The 20270-nt window shown below is 37.2% G+C and overlaps 1 protein-coding gene across 1 annotated transcript in view; it reads right to left on the bottom strand.

The window, feature by feature from the left end:
- itgb8.S (integrin subunit beta 8 S homeolog) overlaps window positions 1–20270 on the bottom strand; it is an 80049-nt gene that overhangs the window by 35504 nt on the left and 24275 nt on the right. The window contains exons 2-4 of the mRNA XM_041567494.1: window positions 15534–15619; window positions 7002–7176; window positions 2286–2532 (exon numbers count right to left, since the gene is read on the bottom strand). Coding sequence (XP_041423428.1) covers window positions 2286–2532; window positions 7002–7176; window positions 15534–15619 — 508 coding nt within the window. The remainder of the gene's footprint in view (window positions 1–2285; window positions 2533–7001; window positions 7177–15533; window positions 15620–20270) is intronic.

Raw genomic sequence — 20270 nt, 5'->3', positions numbered from 1 at the left:
GGTAAATATACACTTTTTGAGCTGCCAAAAAGGATACATACTGTATATAATTTTGATACAGATATATGAAGCATAGGGAACTCAAGTCTGTTTTATGTTGAAGTGCTTGATTCTAGGACTTGAAGTCTTTCTGATTTGTGGAAATCTGTACACTATCCACTATAAGCAGAGGGACCAGAATCTATCACTTGAACATGGCATAAGGTAAGGGAGGTGTTGAATGACTCTGCCAGCCTAAAGGAATTTGAGTCGGGGCAAACTATCATGGTTTCTCGTCAATCTGAGTAATCAAGTATTCTGTGTTTAAAATAAATAAATAATAATAATAAAAAAAATAAAAAAAAAATATATATATATATATATATATATTGGAATAAAAAACACTGTTTGTTTTCATAAAAGTCCTGTCGGTGCGGCTGTATTTTTTGGATATGATTATCATGGACATTTGACCAGCACACAGGCGTTTTCTCATTATCGTTGTGCACCAGATTTGTTTCTTTTTGTCTCTCTCTCTCTCTCTCTCTCTCTCTCTCTCTCTCTCTCTCTCTCTCTCTCTCTCTCTCTCTCTCTCTATATATATAATATATATATTTGTTATGCACATTTTTCTTTTTTTAAACTGAATGAGTTCATATAAAAAAGTAAGGTAGTTTTTTCACTGAGAAAGAGAAGAGCAGTCCCTTAGTCTCAGAGCAGTGGGTCACTAGCACAGAGTAAATAACATTCCTGTCACTGGGCAGCACTGATATAGCAGCACTAATAAACAGTAACAGTCTGAGTCCTGTTATATGAGGGTCTTTCCCATTTAACACATGCATGTAGAAATCAGCAGTTATTTACGGAGGAATTACCAAGGTTCCATTTTTAGAGTTCTTGATAATAACCCATTCCAGCCTAATCCAAAAATGTTATTGCAGGTTTGCTTATCTCCTGCGTTACATGTTTACATTTTTATATTGTTCTGTGAGAAAAGAAAACTTGTGGTATTTTTAGGCTCCATTGCCCGGCCTGAAAGATAAGGGGGGATAAAGCAATAGCCCTGCATGAAGTTATTTGTTTAACTGACCTCTTAAATGTCAGACTACCATTATACACATGTGGCTTGGGATAATTGTGCTTTTTTTCCACTAAAGCATAATGACATAATTATTAATCCTGACAGGAAAATAAATCCAGTTTATGAGAGATAATCTGTGATTTATATTTCCCCAAACAAATGGTAAAAATAAAATAAAACATACTTTCTCTGTAAGTCTGTTAAAGGGGAAGTTTACCAGTCCATTAATGTTTAATGTGTTATAGATGGATCAATTCTGCATTAAGTATCCTATTAATATGTAAGGTTTTGAATGATTAGGCTTTTAATTCTGCTTTCTGATTTTTTTTTCCAGCAAATGAACATGCTGCCTGTGTCACTTATGAAGACCCAGCCAAAATCAAATTTACAGTAAGGCTTCAGATTTATAATCAATCTAATTTTTCCTTGTGTGTTTTCTCATTTTTTAAGCTCTCTACTATTCCATTTCCATTTTTATTTCAAAACTGCTCCTTGGTTCCTAGGGTAGTTTACCCCTAGCAACAAGAAAACCGCCTGAATTCTAAGCCTGAGAGCTGCAGTACAAAAAATAATTCAACCCCCCCACCCAAAAAAAACAACAAAGATCCATTGAAAATTGTCTTGAAATTCTGCTATCTATACCATACTGAAAATTAATTACGTAAACAACCGCTGTACGTATCTGAGCTGACATATTACTTTTATTAGAAATTATTTTATGTAGGTAGGAATCATGGGAAGTAGCAATCACAATGAGATATGCATCTTTGGCCCTGTCAGCTCCATTCCCAGCATTTTATTTTAATGGAACTGGAAAGGAAAAATTGGGGTGTAAATGACTGACAGCTAGGGTTGACATCTTTCTAAGAAAATTTTTCCAGCCAGTCTAAAAGGGACAGGGGGCGGGACAGTGAGGGGAGGGTGATAACACAAAAGGGGTGGAGCAATGACATTTAAGGCGATCGGCCACCTATGAAGGAGACATTTGGTAAGTTGGGCATGGTTGACAGAGGGGGAAGGGAGAATAGGGTCCACTGCAGGTATTGGGGTAGAACAATAGGTAAATAGAAATCTACAGTAAATTTGCTCCAGCCTTTGCAGGTATTTTTAGATTTTAGTTTCAGAGAGTAAGGTCCATTTAGGCATAGTTTTCCTTCAAATATGGCTCAACAGATATTTATTCTGCAAACATAACAGCACACTTATAAAACATATTTATACATACCTGCACTGATTTTTAATTTTCTGTGGATGAATACTTATATAGGGTGAGACTGGCTTATCCACAAATGATCCAAAACCATATTTTATGTCATCCGAAAAATTCGCCATTTTCTGGGAAAGATCAAATCCGACAGAATTTAGCCTCGCTATACTTTTGTGCATTGAAGCGGATATATCGACCAGATAATAGATATCCAATGGATACTTCTCTAGATGGTGCACTTTTAGCAGAAAGTTAACCGTTGCTCCTAATTTAGGGTAAAAGAAAATGAAATAAAATATCAGTATGTCTGCCAGTTATCATCATTACAGCATTAAAATTATAAGTATTTTGATGATACAGACTGGCAGAGTGTAAGCAAGGATAGACAACAAGTCACTGGACCCTCAGGTAAATATTTAGGCACCAATGTTAAGGAACATGATCAACATTTCACACAAAAATTAGGACCTCAACTGGGCACCACAGCAGTCTTTTCGTTGATGATTCATTATACCTCTGAGCATAGCTCTCCATCCATTGCTGAAATATACCATTCAATACCCTCAAATAGCCATTCGCAATGTACACAATACTGGTAGGGTGGACTTCACACATTGTTATTTATACATAATATACAAGAGCCATAAATATCCTGTAAAATACTGTATATAGTGAATAACGTATCCCCTCTTGTAAATTATATAGTGAATAAAGTATCCCCTCTTGTAAAATATAAGGATATTATAAGTTACTGAGGAGTTTCATGACCATATAAAAACAAGAGGCCGAAGCTCCAGGTCATGGAGCTCTGAGGTAACTTCTAATATCCTCATATTTTGCAACAGGGGGTACTTTATTTATTATAATACACAAATTTCAGCGAGTCATGTGACAGAAATGACATCACTACTCACCGTTTATAACTGGTGACATCAGTACTCACCGTTTATAAGGATATAATTTACACGATATTCATGGCTTTTGTGTATTATATCTCTATATAATACACACGATATTCATGGCTTTTGTGTATTATATCTCTATAATACACAAGAGCCATGAATATCCTGTAAATGATATCCTTATAAACGATGACTTCTGATGTCATCAGTTATAAACAGTGAGATTTGATGTCATTTCTGTCACATGACTCACTGAAACTTGTGTATTATAATAAATAAAGTACCCCCTGTTGCAAAATATGAGGATATTAGAAGTTACCTCGGAGTTCCATGACCTGCATGAAACTCCTCTGTAACTTATAATATCCTTATATTTTACAAGAGGGGGTACTTTATTCACTATATAAACAATACTTGTAATATATTTCTATGCAATTGTGGATAATTACTAGGGTACTTTGCATGCAAAATAACCCAGCATGAAATGGGTATGTTGACTTGCAATTTCCAGAAATATGATCATTTTGCACGTTATAAGTAGCTATACCTTTGAGTTCCAGTTCTGCTCAGCTTAAAACCTGATAATTCAGCATCAACAAAAGTCTAGACTTTTCATAACCTAGAGCCCAAGGTTTGCTTCACTTTTAAACCTAAAATTTCGATTATTTCATAGAGTTGTTATTGTAGAATTTTTTTAGTGGTTGCATTTATGAGCTCATATTCCTAGGGCAATTTGTAGATTCAACTATAAACGGCTAATTGGACAATGCCATTGAGACATAAAAGAATGAATGTGGAAATTTCCAAGAGATTGGTCATGCTTAATAGCCCACAGCCTGGATGTATTTTACTCTAAAAAAGAGTTTTAAGGGTTGATTTTTGAGTCTAGCCAACGAGCAGCATGGCAAGCCGAAATTACTGGAAAATGGGACGGGGAGTCTAGTAAACTCAAGCTATGTGTCCAGTATAGCAAAAAAAAAAAAAGCTGAACTACCTGCTGCCTCGACTTATTAAAATTATTTTTATATTTACTTCATTCTCTCAAAGCCATCAGTTATAGTTGGTGCATATTTATGTAATCTGGAAATTCAGAGCACATTAGGGGGGTTATTTATTATGCTCCGAATATCCGAAATTCTAATAATTCGTAGTTTTCAAACTAAAAAAAAAAAACTACGAATTTTTCAGAATTTTTTAAAGCCTGATGGTCTTAAAAGTCTGACTCCGAAAATCCGCATCTCAAAGCTCTCGAGGTCCTTTATAAGTCAATGGGGAAGGTCCCAGTGTCTGCGCTGCTGTCCGTACTGATATCCAATAATTTCGGGGATTTTGGACCAAAAAGTCTGAAAATTCAGAAAAATTACTTTTTTACGGATTTTTTCCCGACCCAATTTTTTCAGACTTTTTTAATGATAAATAAGGTCCATTTGGGCAGTCGGAGTTGATCGGATCTTTATGTTACAAATACTTCGGACCTTGATAAATAACCCCCTAGAAGTATCAGGTTCATATCAAGGGGCCTCTGCCTACATAATGACTATTTAAAAAAAAAAGAAAATTTATAGCCAAAAGTAAAATCTTGAAAAAATAAAATAGGAAGTATGACCAGCAGTTCGAATAAATGGGATTGCATAAATCCTCAGAGAAGTATCATTAGCTAGATTACTTAAAATAGGCCAAACTAGAAACATTTGAATTCTTTCAGCTGTATAATAGTTGTTTAATGAGCCTTAAACCTAGTAAGAAATAAAAACATTGCATTCATCACGGAAAATAAATCTAATTAAAAATGAGTTTATGTAAAATTGCAAACTATCTGGGGGGGGGGGTTTCTCGCTGTGAACAAAATAGTGCTGAATTCGCCATGAGTCATCCTTAAAAATAATGTTCTATGCCAGTTTAACTATATCTGTGAATACAATTTCTACGCTAAGCGGGGGCCGAAGATAACAGCACGTTACTCTTGAATTATCTGCACAGTAATAAGATTGTAATAAGCAAAATGAGAGTTCCATCTTAATTAAAGATAGCATACTTTAACTTTCTTTTGTTATTTCTAAAAACAAAATTCAGTACAAAAAAAATCATTTTCCAGAAACCCGTTATCCATAAAGCTCCGAATTACAGAAAGGCCATCTCCCATAGACTCCATTATAATCAAATAATTCAGATTTTAAAAAAGTATTAATTTTTTCCTTGTAATAATCGCAGGCGATTTACATTCTAGCCAGAGGGAGGCAGTTTGGGGAGATTAGTCGCCACAAAGAAGAGGAGATTTGTCGCCGGGCGATTAATCTCCCCGAATCTGAGTGTGTGCCCTGACCCTTATGGTACGGAGATCCAAATTACCGAAGGATCCCTTATCTTGAAAAACCCAGGTCCCGAGCATTCTGGGTAACAGGTCCCATACCTGTACCAAAGTTAGAATAAAGTTACAGTTAGTTGAGTGAGGTTGCATGCAGGAGATAGCAGGAAGGAGAAGTGCTTTTGTGATTCTTTATTCCTAAATAATGCTTCTAATTATTTTCAGCTTTAAACAATGGAAGCATTAAATTCCCAATTCACTTTGGACGAATTCTAGTGCATTGGATTCAGCCAAATCCATAGTGTTCAGCTGAACAAAAATCTGGACCTATGTCACAACTTTAAACGACTAGACATTTCAAGACAGCTATAGATGAGTATACGCAATTTAGGGTTTGGAGTTGGGTATTTCAGAGGAGCTGTGTTATGGGGGTTGATGGATGTGCTCCTGTGAGTACGGTGTTATTTTTAACAGTAGCCCATCTCATCTCATGTCTACCTTTTCTCCACTGGTTTATAAGTCAATTGCAAATTCAGACAACATATTTCCCTTATATAAGATATCATGCTGCCTTCACAAATTAAAGGCTCAGCCTAGAAGCATGAGTCCATTTTCTTTAAAAAAAATCTAGTTTTATCAACCCCTACTCTACCCTTATTCATCTTTGAATCAGTGTTCCAGAGTATACATCTAAGTGTACAAACAGACTACAACGATGTCGCAATGGCGGAGCTCACCCAGTCTGTCCCTCTCCTACCCGATCGCAGCTCTCGCGATATGCCAGTCACTACAACATCACCTCCTGGAACGCTGCGGAGTGCTGATCAAAGTACTGTATATCTAGGAGTCTGGTATCTTTATTAACAACTTGGCTTTAAGTAGGCGCATAATCAGGTTACATTACAATGGTGGGTGTGCAAATCTAACGCGTTTTGTGCCTGCAAACTTGCCACTTCATCAGAAGTTTGCAGGCAAGAAGCATGTTAGATTTGTACACCCACAGTTGTAATGTAACCTGATTACGCGCCTAAATAAAGTCAAGTTGTTATTAAAGATACCGGACTCCTGGATATACTTTGATCAACGCTCTGCAGCGATCCAGGAGGCGATATACATCTAAGTACCTATATTATTAAACAGTACAGATGAAGTAAACATTGACATCTGAACCAAATGTCTACATAGCTTGCTCCATATATGGTTCAAATGGGCAACATTTTGAAATAATGCAGCATTTAAATGATATTGTGTATGGATGAAAACCTATATTTTGTAAGAGTAAGCCCCAGTATCCCTAAAGGCCAAATTAGAAAAAATTACAAGTACTGGGACAATGATAAATGCTAATACGTAGAACATGTGATAACAATATGACTTTCACATCTAATTAAAGTAGAGCTTTTAAACCACTTTTGTTGACTTAGAAAATATACACGTTCCCTTAGATAGCACATTGTCAAGCATTTTGCTAAATGACAACAGAACTTTGGACTGGAAATTTAAAACACAAATTTATCTTGCACTTACCTGGTCTAATGTGTACAGAAACCTCTGCTGGTGTGACTTGACTATTAATGTCCCTGCTACTCAGAGGCTGAGCATGGGCTGTGGGATATTCTATTGAATCTTGTCTGCACCCTTTAGATTTTAAATTAGGAGCTGTGTCACATCTTTCATTTTCCGTGGAATCCACCATGAAATCCTGTTTTAAAATATTTAAACATTGATCATTGTATATGCTTATAAAAAAACATAACTGTTGTGAGATGTATGTAATGTACCACTGCTGTTCTTGAATATTCCTGAATAACTAAATTCATCATAGTCGACTTAGTACTCTCCTCTCATCACCACGTCTAGCCTTATTTACACAAACAATCCAATAGTTGCCATCGTTTGGGGAAAATTTCAAAGGAGACTTTTTTTTAGAGTTGTATCCTGTGCAGTGTGAACAATTGGGCAGACCTTAAAAAAGGCCACTGAGTACTCTTAAAGGCTGTCTCTTGAACACAAACTTTCTGTTTTTGTACTGCACTATATTGGTGGCTTGGTTAGGCTAAATCTACTGCAAGAGCCTACATTTACACACTATGGGGCAAATTCACTAAAGGGCGAAGTGACTAACGCTGGCGAAAATTCGCCGTGAAGTCATTTCGCAACTTCGCAAATTTACTATCAGTCACCCTGGCGAAAATTCGCCAGCTATGATGATAGCCTAGCGCAACTTCACACCCTAACGCTGGCGAAGTTGCACTCTGGCGAATTTACTAACATTGGTCTTTTTCTGAACGTGACCTCCTTCGCCAGAGTATACTTCGCCGGGTTAGAGCAGGCGGAAGTGCAATAGAGTAGATAGGAGTTGTAAAAAAAAAGTTGAAAAATTTCCCAAAATAGTTGACATTTTTTTTAAGTCCCAAAAAACGCTGGCGTCTTTTCCTTTTTAAGGGTGATAGGCTGAAAAAAATCATACATTTTTTTGGGGGCACCCTCCTTCCCCCCTACATTTCCTAACATATGGCACCTAAACTATACAATGGACACATGTATAGGGCAAAATAACAACTCTATTTTATTTTATGAAGCTTTCCCAGCCTTGAGTAGTTCAATGTACTTGTTGCTACATATACGTTCATTTAACTTGGTGCAGTATTCAAATGAGGCATCTCTAGCGTTAATTCGCTTTGTTTGACGAATTAACGCTAGCGCAACTTCGCTGCCATTCGCCTCCCTGAGCGCAAATTCGCATTTTAGTGAATTTGCGTAGCGCTGGCGAAAATACGCCTGGCGAAGTGCAGCGAAGCTGTCATAACTTCGGATCTTAGTGAATTTGCCCCTATATTTGACATATTTTTATTCCTCTGTAGCATAAAGCTCTTCAAGTTATGAACTACGTACAATACAAGTTGCATGACTGGTAAATTCTGCAGCAACAATCAAGAAACATAACTATGAGACACAAAGAGACCAAAGGAGAAACACCCAGGTACATAATATTTTAAACAAGAGACTGCCCTGTCAATATAGGGTAGTTGACTTTTACGTTAATTTTATTGCAATACATTTTTATTTATCTTTTTAAGATTTGGTTTTCATACATTGACGTTTAACAGTCACATTCTGAGACAATCTGCAGTTTGTCTTCATTTTTTATTTCCTGTCCTTTTTTAATTTATTTAGCTTTTTGTTCAGCAGTTCTCCTTAGTGGAATTGCAGCTACTATCTGGTTGCTAGGGTCCAATCTACCCTAGCAAGCAGGCAATGGTTTGAATGAGAGACTGGCTCTTTGTACTCACTCTCCAGCAGAGAAGTGCGGAACACAGGTGGAATGGCAGAGCGAGTGCAAAGTCATTTAAAGGAATAGGCTGCATTCTTCATGTGGTTCCTTGCAGAGGAATGCACAAAGGTGTGTAAGAGCCCTAAGAACATTGGGACCAATGACAGATGGACAGGGCAGTGGCCATATGTGCCAATCACCAAAGTGAATATAAAAAAAAGGAGGAAACCTTAAACAGATTCCATAAAAAAAGTTTAGGTCTGTGGGAAATTAAAGCTTTACTTATAAAACAATTACAATTGAAATGTAACAAAAATGCCTTTTCCCCACTAAGTTGCTGGTTGCTACTAATTTGTACACCATGTTTTTTTTTTATATATTTTTATTTGTACATTTATTCAAATGATTTTGATGATTTATTCAAATATGCATACATTTTACATCATTCAAAGTATTAACAATCTTGGACTGCCCTTTTTTTTTATATAATCTTTATTTTTGGTTGATATAGCATACACGAAAATAACATCTCGACAGTCAATTTATAACAATAAAGCATGTTATTCATACAGTGTGATCATTCAACTGTTAGAGAGAATGGGGACATGGGGAAGGAGGAGATAACCAACAGTGTTAATGCATAAACTCAGGGTTAACATTACTTTACCAGATTTCCAAGCCCTCTATCCTAGATAGCCTTTCGCCAGTGACATCTCTGAAACAGAAGTGAGTTGTAACTCATACATTTATAGCGAAGTGTTAACGTTCTACTCATTCCCTATGGTAGAGAGGAAGGGGGTGGACTGTTGTAGAAGGGATCTAGCGAGGATTGGACTGCCCTTTTTTACATTTGTTGTAAGACGCCTGGGAGTCATTCCCAGTAACTAAGCATCAAAAAGGATATCAAAATAGCCTTTCATCTATTAACCTATTCTATGAATAGAATTGATTAATTTAATTTGTCATTTTGTAGTACATTTGTATACAGAACTAAACAGGTCATTTGTTAGTTTTGAGAATAAATTGTACTGTAAATTTATTTTTTAACATCATCATTATATTACCGCCATAAATGCTATAGCAACAATAAACATTTACTAAAACCAAACTAATGGAGACTAATGGTCATTTTTTGCCAACCTTTAAGCTTTATTAAGCTGGGAGTGAACTAGTGCCATCTCGAACTCTTATGTAGGAGTTATATAGGGAGTGTACTATTAAATCTGTACTTAACCCATGGCTGTCAAATTTCACACCATGTTTTAGGTATTTTAAATTCTTTGCCAATTCGATGTATCCCATAGGCTTCAGTGGTGTAAAATAAAGTCTTAAGGTCTGTTTAAAAATCTTTATAATTAAGCTGATTTTACACACAATTATAAACAGTCTCCGTGGTTAATGTAAAGTAATTCAATTCATGAATGAATAATCAAAACACAGAAGGAAGGAAGAAAGAAAGGAAGAAAGAAAGAAAGAAAGAAAGAAAGAAAGAAAGAAAGAAAGAAAGAAAGAAAGAAAGAAAGAAAGAAAGAAAGAAAGAAAGAAAGAAAGAAAGAAAGAAAGAAAGAAAGAAAGAAAGAAAGAAATCCAATATGGGGAGAGGTAGAGCTAGGAGCCCACCAAAGTGCTTCCAGATTCTACACCTGCTCAGTATTTGACCATCTTATGTTATGTGATCAAATAAACAGCTGTGCAAGTACAATAGGGGCCTATGTGTGTACTTCTGGATCAGCCGCTTGCTTCTTTATGGTCTGTTTGTGCAGTGTTCTGCTGTAAATCCCTATTCAACAATAGGAGACACCTTAGAAACCATCTAAATACTGTAGTGCCACTAGGGAACACAAACAGCTGCTGTAAACATATCTCTGTATCAGTTTAATACAATTTCAAATTAATAGAATTATTATGAATATTTTCTTCCCCAATTGTATTACTTTATTTCATGAAGGTCCTTTTTTTAAACTTGACTAACCAGCCTCCTGTGGAAGATTTCCCTAAATGAAGAGCAACTGGTTTTGAAAGCATCACTGTCTCCTAAAAGCCAAGGAAAGCCAAATTTACAGGTGGATTGGGAAAAAAGAGAAGAAAGCTATGCAGCGCTCTAATGAAAAATTTTTTGGGCTAGGAAAGAGGAGCACCAAGGTCACCTTTTAGCAATCAGAGCCGCTGGGGGTGTCTAAAAAATTGGCAACTTCTTCCAATGAATACGTCTGTCATACTAAAACTCAACTCACACAGAAAAAAATGTAAAGAAATAGAAAAAACGTTATAGAATGCTTAAAGGAAAACTATACCCCCCAAACAATGTACCTCTATAAAAAGATATTCCATAAAACAGCTCATATATAAAACCCTGCTTCATTTAAATAAACCATTTTCATAATAATATACTTTTTAGTAGTATGTGCCATTGGGTAATCATAAATAGAAAACGGGCATTTTAAAAAATGACGGCCGCCCCGTGGGATCGTATGATTCACGGTGCACATAAACATACCACACAAACCATACATGTTAGGTCACATGAGCCAATTAACAGACAGTGTTATGTCATTTGCTTCCACACTTCTTCCTGTTACAGTTAGAATTGTAGTATTTCTGGTCAGGTGATCTCTGAGGCAGCACACAGACCATCACGAAAAGATGGTTCAAGGCAAGAGATGTAAAAGACAATATTTACTTAAATATATATATACCAGTTTGATAAGATTCTTTAATATGCCACTTAATTTGATATAAAGTATCTGTTGCTTAAGTGTTCATTTTGGGGGTACAGTTTTCCTTTAATTTACTTAAGGCGATATTTATAAAGCATCAAAGTGTGAATAATAGGTCAAAGTCGCATCTGTGACAACTTCTGAGTAAGTAACCCTTCTTTTTCCACTGCCTACTTATGAAACTATACTTTTAATGGAGATCATTCATTCAAACAAAGTGTGAGAAGTTGTCAGAGACAACTTCAATGATATTTGCACTACTGCTTGAATTACTATTTCCCTTCAATCCATCTTTGCAAAAAAATAAATAAATAAATATCCAGTATAACCACCCTTTTCAACATAAGCTCAAGAAAATAATCATGAAATACCTTGATATGTTGGGTAGTGTCGTAACTAGATGTTACTGAGCCCCACAGCAAATATAATTCAGGACCCCAAAACATTGGGATTTTAACCAATACAATAATGATATATTGCAATTTCCCACTAATTAGGACCTCACTGGGCCCTCTACACTCCTAGGCTCCCTTGCAACTGCAGGGTCTGCGTTCTCTGTAGTTACGCACCTGATCATGGATTTCTTTCACTAAACAGAGCAGTAAATAAGCCTCATTCCAGTTTCCTGGTTTATATAAGTTGGCTATAAGGGAAAGTTCACGTTTAAATTAAGCATGCCATAGACAGTGATATTCAGAGACAATAAGCAATTATGTTAATTTTTGTAAATTTTAATGTTTTTTTTCAGTTATTTAGATTTTTGTCTAGCAGCTCTCCATTTTGTTATTATAGCAGCTATCTGGTTGCTGGGGTTTTATTTTTTTCTAGTCACCAGGCAGTGGTTTGAATAAGAGACTGAAATAAATACAGGAAGGGGACTGAATAGGAAGATGAGTAATAAAAAGTAATAACAATAAAACTTTTAGCAAAATAGAGTGATGTGTTTTAGTCTGCCAGGGTCAGTGACTGATATTTGAAAGCTGGAAAGAGGAAGAAGAAGAAGAGGAAAAAATAAATAACAAAAAACTGTAAAGATCAGATCTTGCAGACCAAGGACAAATTTGCTAGGAACAAAACATTCTATAACATACTGAATGTTAACTTAAAGGTGAGTCCACTTAGGAGTCTTGGTATCAACAAACCCCTCCCTTCCCCCAGTTGCAGCCTGTTAGGCTTTGAGATAAGAAGCAGCTCTTTATACAGGGGCTTGATGAACTGCACTTAATCAATTAGCTGAGCAGGGCCAAGGAAGAACCTGGGGAAAATGAAAGTGCAGCAATCGGGAGGATAGTTCCCAGGACCAGCAGGTTTTTTTCTTAAAAAAGAGGTGAGCTGACCCAATGTTAAAATGTGTGTTTACGGCTTTTTTTCTACAAAAAGCATAAATATTAACTTGATATTTTACATTTTTCCCACTGCATCTGACCAGCACATTGGATTACAGAGTAGTGTCCAAAATCACTTTTGTGCTTAAAAATAAATTTGAGTTATGTGAACAGGAACAAATACCCAAACTAAAGCTAAAATAATAAAAGGAAGTGATTACCAAGTGCACTATATTTAGCCCACATTCGCCTAGTTGCAGTCTGTTAGGCTTTGAGATAAGAAACAGTTCTTTATACAGGGGCTTCTTGGTTAACTGCAGTTAATTACTTAGCGGAGCAGGGCCAATGGAGGACCTGGGAAAAAATTAAGCTGCAGCACTCTGGAAGATAGATCCCAGGACCAGCAGGTTTTTTTTCTTAAAGAAGAGGTGAGCTGAACCTATGTTAAAATGTTTGTGTTTATGGCTTTTTTTCTACAAAAAGCATAAATATAAAGCTTGATATTTTACATTTTCCCGTTGCATCTGATCAGCACATTGGATTACAGAGTAGTGTCCAAAATCACTTTTGGGATTAAAAATAAATTTGAGTTGTGAAAGTGAACAAATACCCACACCGAAGCTAAAATAATAAAAGGAAGTGATTACCAAGTGCACTATATTTAGCCCACATAACCACTGCTAATTACATAACCTGGTAACTAAAATTAAAACTCTGCTAAAGCAGAATAACTGAAAAAAAAAGAGAACTGTTCCAAAACATTAGCTCACTGCTAGTGAATGGCAAGAGATTACAAAGGAATATTAAAATGAGAAGATAGCAGACAAAAAACACCCCTGAGGTTTCATATGAACATCAGTTTTTCCACAAGACTCAGGAAATGAAATGGAAATGAACTCAAGATAAAACATTACAGTGTCATATTCACTTGCTAAAATAATCTCCTAGTAAGAGAATGCTGAGCAGGAGATATTCAGTCTGTCCTGTTCTCGGAGAGTAAACATATTCATTTTAGCACATGCTAGGTGCAGGCATGTACAGTCTATTGTCCTCAGTCTAACCACTGTTGAACTACATCTCTCCCAGCATAACCAGCACTCTGCCAAGGATGTAGTTCACTTGCCTGGTGTAGAATTCCAGGCTGCTCTTTGATCTATGCTGAACAGACAAATAAAAGGTTAAATATCATTGATGCCTCTGATCCACCCATACCATGCACCCTTTCCAATTTCAATTTGCTTTTCCAAGTGATAAGTAATATATAAAAAAAACTTTAAAAAAACACTGATCCTCTGATCCACCCTTACCATGCACCCTTTCCAAACCCTATTTGCTTTCCTAGTGATAAGTAATATGTATTACATATATAACTTTAAAACTGTTAATAAAATTGCCCGAAAAAATGCCTAAAGGTGACCATAGACGCAAAAATCCACTAGTTTGGAGACATGGCCAAACAAGCCGATCTTTCCCCGATATGCCACTAACGGGCATGGCTATATCGGGGGTGATCTCATAGGGCCGAACAATCGGATTACGATGAGAGCACAATGGGCTCCGACGGGACGGTCGGGACAAAATCAAACCTGTCTGATCGACCAAACGACCGATCTCTGCCGGGCGAAAAATGGCGGGACTCTCCACACACGGTCCGAAAAGTGTACGAATCCACGATTCGTACGATAGGATCTTTACGTCTATGGCCACCTTTAAAATAAAATATTGGCCAAGAGGGCTGTCCTAAAAAAGAATTTGATTGGCTGGAAATTAGGGATGTGCCAAATCCAGGATTCGGCCAGGATTCTGCCTTTTTCAGCAGGATTGGCCAAATCCTTCTGCCCGTCGGAGCCGAAATTTGTGTATGCAAAATAGGGGTGGGAAATTCCGTGACTTTTTGTCACAAAACAAGGAAGTAAAAAATGCTTTCCCCTTCTCACCCCTAATTTGCATATGCAAATCAGGATTCGGATTTGGTTCTGTATTTGGCCAAATATTTCGCAAATGGGTGGGTTCGACCGAATCCAAAATAGTGGATTCGGTGCATCCCTACTGGAAATAGGTGCATGTTGTCAAAAAACACCTGTTTGGTTAAATTGCAGTGGTCCCCCCCCCAAACTAAACAGATAATAGTGGGAACCAGTCAAAGCACATGCACAGGAATTAGAATGTAAAATGAGGGATATGCCATGTATGAGGATATACATCATGTTTTCACATTAAAGGAAAGAATCCCATATATGAAATGCAGAGTTTTTAGTTCTATATGACCATCAAACCTTCCTCTGTACACCCCACGTACAGGTATGGGGCCTAGTATCCAGAATACTTGGGACCTGGGGTAATCCTGGATCCAGCTGCAGGGGAGTGCAGGAGTAGACGCACTCAATTATTGCCATAAATAAACATCTATTTCACATGTGGGTCAGAATAAAAGGGGTAAAGTTGCCTAGCCTGCTTGCCCTGACCCCATCCCCCCCCCCACCCCCAGTTGTTATTCCAATACAATAATAGAGGTTATACAGGCCAGTACACCAGGTAGGTTCAACCAGGTATTGGTGAAAAGCAACTCCCTGCACATTTGTTAAGGCATGCTTAGAGTTAAGGTTCAGGGACTACTACAAGGCCACAAGATGAAAAAAAAAAAGGTGCAGAGAATTCTAGAAAAAAATCATAAAACAGACAAAGGGTAACAAACAACGATTGACAGCAAACAGCACATGAGAAAATCAAACAAGACGCTCACCTCTTGAGTACACCATCCGCATTCTGGTCCCAGGGCAAGGCATTTCCCACATGTCGTTGCACCAGAGGAGGAACACCTGTTTTCCACTGTAAAACAAAATATAAATATCATTTGTGCTGTTTACTCTCACCACCAGACTGAAAGCAGCTTTCTTATGGTGTGGGACAAATACAGAATTTACAGGCTCATATAGCAACAAAGGCAAAGGTTTTTCCAGTCTGGAATTAGGCCTGGGTGATTCTCGGAATCAAAATTCCCCCCTCCTACTATTGTTAATGAGGCTTGTTAAAAAAAACAGCCCTTGTGATTGCACACAATTTCCACTGACAACCGAGGGCAAAATGTGAGATTTTGAGTGGGTTAAAAAAATTTTTTGCAAAGGGACCTAAAGCGATAGTGCCCTTATTAGTAATTTAGCTCTCTACTCTGTACTTTCATTCTGGCAGCTCAGTAATCCAGGGTCAAGCTGTGATAAATCTCACATTTGAATTCAAATTCAACTTTTCCTGCTTTAGATGACCAGCAAGTTTGCTCAGGGTAAGTCCATCTGTGAGATTTATTTCCACCTAGATCGCGTTAAACCAAACGTAGAACCACTAGCACTGAGCATTTGGCAGCTTTTTGAGAGAAAGCAAGTTCATATCTCCAGAAATGTATCATCATCTTGGGCATCAATGCCTTAAATACCCACAATTAACACTGTGATCCGTGTAAATCAACAAAAGCCAAAGGTTTATAGATGTTTTTTAATGAAAATTAGCCATTAGAATGAGTTAAGTAGAATTGGTTCAAATGTCCAAAAGTAGAATCATTAAACATGAATTCTTAGTCTGTAACTTTACCAAACAATTAATTTTTAAGAAATCTACATGGCTTTTTATCATTTAAAATATTTATATAATGACTGTCTTGAGCAGGTTTCATTCCTTTACTCCAAATAGGGTGATACCCATTTCCAAGTAAAGCAGTAGCTCTGGATTTCATTGAGTTAAAAAGGTTTTATTAAGACATTCATAGGCCGAACGCGTGCCTTTGTGGGCACTTAGGGCTCTTACACATGAGCGTTCTGACCTGCGCTCCCCTGCGTTCCGTTTTTTGGCGTTCATATAGACGCAAGTCATTATTTCAAATGGGGCTGTACTCACTCAGGCGCGTGTAGGGGCCGAACGCAGGTTCAGACGCAACATGCTGCATTTTTCCTGCGTTCAGCGCCTACACGCGCCTGAGTGAGTACAGCCCCATTTGAAATAATGACTTGCGTCTATTCCTGCGCTCCCCTGTGGCTGAACGCCAAAAAACGGAACGCAGGGGAGCGCAGGTCAGAACGCTCATGTGTAAGAGCCCTAACTCATAGGCTTTTTACTTGTTTACTTGTTACACCTGCATTCAGCTGACTGCCACCTACTTGCTTAAACAGGTAAGAGCACCATTATCCAGAAAGCTCCCATAAACTCTATTTTAATCAAATAATTCACTTTTTTAAAAATAATATTTAAACCGCTGTCTTTTGATCACACCTTTGATCTTGACATGCTGTATGTTGCCATTAAATACATAGGACATTTATATGGCTCATAGACTCAGAACTTTGCCAGGTAATGAGATATTATAATGGCGCCTGGTTTTAATTTAAACTTACTCCATTATCTCTTCTGTTACCTGCAGATCATTATAGATGAGCCCCAGCTGTAACTACACTGCCTAGAAATAGGCTGAATACATACATATAGTTGAATGGGGCATAATAAATATCTATAGCAGTCAGTTCAGGCAGCTGGTAACAGGGACAAAGAGTTACTTATGATTCTGAAACATTCCAGCAATAGAAAACTGCCTTGATGCCTTAATGAGGGGAAACTCGCAGAGAGCTCCTGAACCTACTGTTTTTGATTATTAGGGATAGGAATACAAACATAAACTGGAAAATGACTAGTTAGGTCATTTGGATAGGAAAAAATTATGCCAGTGAACAGAAGAAACCTCTGTTTTCAACTGGGCAGAGTCCAAACAAAATTAGTGCATAATGGTGAACTTTTGGTTAATTTTTGGGTGGGGAGGGGAGAGAAATGTGCACCTGAGGAAAGGGTGTTCCCCTAATTCTTGTGCCACTTTTTATTTTAAATAGCAGTATGGATTGAAGCACACTTAAAACAGTTTTTTTTTCCAGCTCTGGTATGTAAATTGAGCCAGCTGCAACTGTACTGAGTAAATCAATGCAGGGGATTTGGGAATAAGCAATATTTGGGGAACACATAAACCCATCAAGCAAACAAATGAAAAAATATATATATTTTTTTATATTTTTTGACTGACCTCAATGTAAGTGCAAGATAATCCCCCATAAATGTAGAGAATATGTATGGGATCTATTATCTAGAACGCTTGGGACCAGGGGTTTTCTGGATAAGGGGTCTTTCCGTAATCTGGACATCCATATTTTAAGTCTTCTAAACAATCATATGACTATTAGATAAACTCAGTAGGATTGTTTTGCCTCACTAAAGATCTACTATATCTTAGTTATGATCATGTACAAGGTGCAGTTTTATTTTACAGGGAAAAAGGAAATCATTTTGACATTTTTTAATTATTTTATGAAAATGGAGTCTATGGGAGATGTCCATTCCATAATTTGGAGCTTTCTGGATAATGGATTTCCAGATAACACACCCATTACCTCTATACAGCTGTGAACTAATGTATATTGCTTAATCACTACATTTTCCAGGGAATGAAAGACAAATACTAAGCCACATGCAATAAGCCTAATGTAACCCTCTGTTTCTGTCACACCGACCCACGTGGCCCTCTATTCCACACACTCCACCAGTGTAGGGGTTGTTACTGCAACAGGCATAAGGACTCGAACACAGGCAGAGATATCATAACTTTACAATGCTTTATTGATTGGCACTGTCTGCTGGGGACCTGTAAAACAGTAAGGAGAACGCTGCCAATTTCAGGTACATCACAGGCCACCAGCCCACCTCTTCTGTGGAACTAAAGCACTCAGGAACAGAACAGTGATCGTATAGTGGATTTTACATAACAGAGGAAGTTTAACATAAAGTATAAACATACCTGTAAAACAGTAAGGAGAACGCTGCCAATTTCAGGTACATCACAGGCCACCAGCCCACCTACATTACAACAGGCAGTTAATTCAATACACCCCCACTGACATATTACAGGAAAATGTAAGGAAAAGCAACATAGCTAATATACATAGCACATTAGTACATAACAACCTCAGCATAGTACAATAAGCAGTTTATAACTGTGAGGATTACAGCATACAGGTTTTCTCATGGCAGACATTTTAGATCCCATGTGCTCTGCCTGTCTCCATTAATCACTTTGGGAATATGCTACAAACTACTAACCTGATAAAAGCATAATGCTGCTATAGCTGGAGGTAAGACAAGTTGATTCAGCAAAAGAATAACTCTTAAAATCAACCATAAAACTTTTGAGGTGATTAGAGCAGTAACAGACATCTTACCTCTTCTGTGGAACTAAAGCACTGAGGAGGGACCAGACCAAATGGTAGGATATAGACAGGGGGTAAGGGAAAGTCCATTAAGGATTGTGGTCTGGTAAAGATTCTGTTTAGAGTGTGGCTATGATCTTTCCCACAGAAGTTAGCTGCTCTGTTAGAACTATTTATTTCTTAACTAGAACATAATTAACAGTAAAACATTCAAAGGTATATTCTGCACTTTTGGTCAGTATTTTGGTATAGTCCAAGTGATTCTTCCTGTCAGGAATTTAACCTCTTGCAGATCTGAGATATTTGGCGAACATTTATATATTTAACTTAACTGTGTTAACCGTGTTACATTCACCCCTCCTTAATTTCGCCAAATATTTGTTACACCAACTGAATCAAAACTTTACATAGTATGTTGTGAGACTTACCAAAATTCACATCTACTCATTAAATTGGAATAATATAACATAGCGTTCTTATATTACAATAAGCTATATAGGTATCTGTGCTTACAATATAAGGTAATAGAGCCTTTTCCTCAGCCCTTTAGCAAAGGTTCATTTAAGAACTACTTAGAGGGTGTGCACTACCCTCGTACAGTAGGTAACACAAAGTGCCATTTACACAATGCTTAAATGAGGAGATACTATTTACATATGGTACTAAACCCCTTATCAATTTCTGGTTTTTATGCCACTAAACTATGCATACACACACCATTTGTCTTGCCTTATTTTTGTAAAATAAGCTCTTACATATTCCTATCAAAGCGCTAGTAGAGTGATAGTTTGTTCTATCCTTTATTTGTTAAGGGCATTGCCTAGCAATTTAAGTACTTCTAGCAACTGACTTTCAGTTTGGCAGCTAGATATTATGGCATTCATTGAGCAAATAAGTCTGTCCACTGGCTTTACAATCCTACCAGAACTTGTTTGAGTTAAACCTTCTACTGGACTTTGTGGAACTCTGGGTAAATGGGAAGATTCTTTGTCACTTGAAGCATGAGTAACATCACTTTGCCTATCTGACTGGAAAACAAAGTCACCTTGTTGGTTACTAAGCTGTGAATCCGACAAATCATTGGGTACTTGTAGGTCAAATAAAACTTCATTTCCAATGCCTTCTGTTTGTGCTGTATTTATATCATTACATGACTGTAGTGAATCTCCTCTCTCTGTATTATTTATTGGGCTACTACTCTCTTTATTTTGCAAAACCCAATTCAGGGTACTTTCAGTATCTCCTTC

This window comes from Xenopus laevis, chromosome 6S (assembly GCF_017654675.1).
Source record: "Xenopus laevis strain J_2021 chromosome 6S, Xenopus_laevis_v10.1, whole genome shotgun sequence".
NCBI lineage: Eukaryota > Metazoa > Chordata > Amphibia > Anura > Pipidae > Xenopus > Xenopus laevis.
Note: the sequence above shows the minus strand (reverse complement) of the source record. Positions and strands in the feature narration are given on the sequence as shown.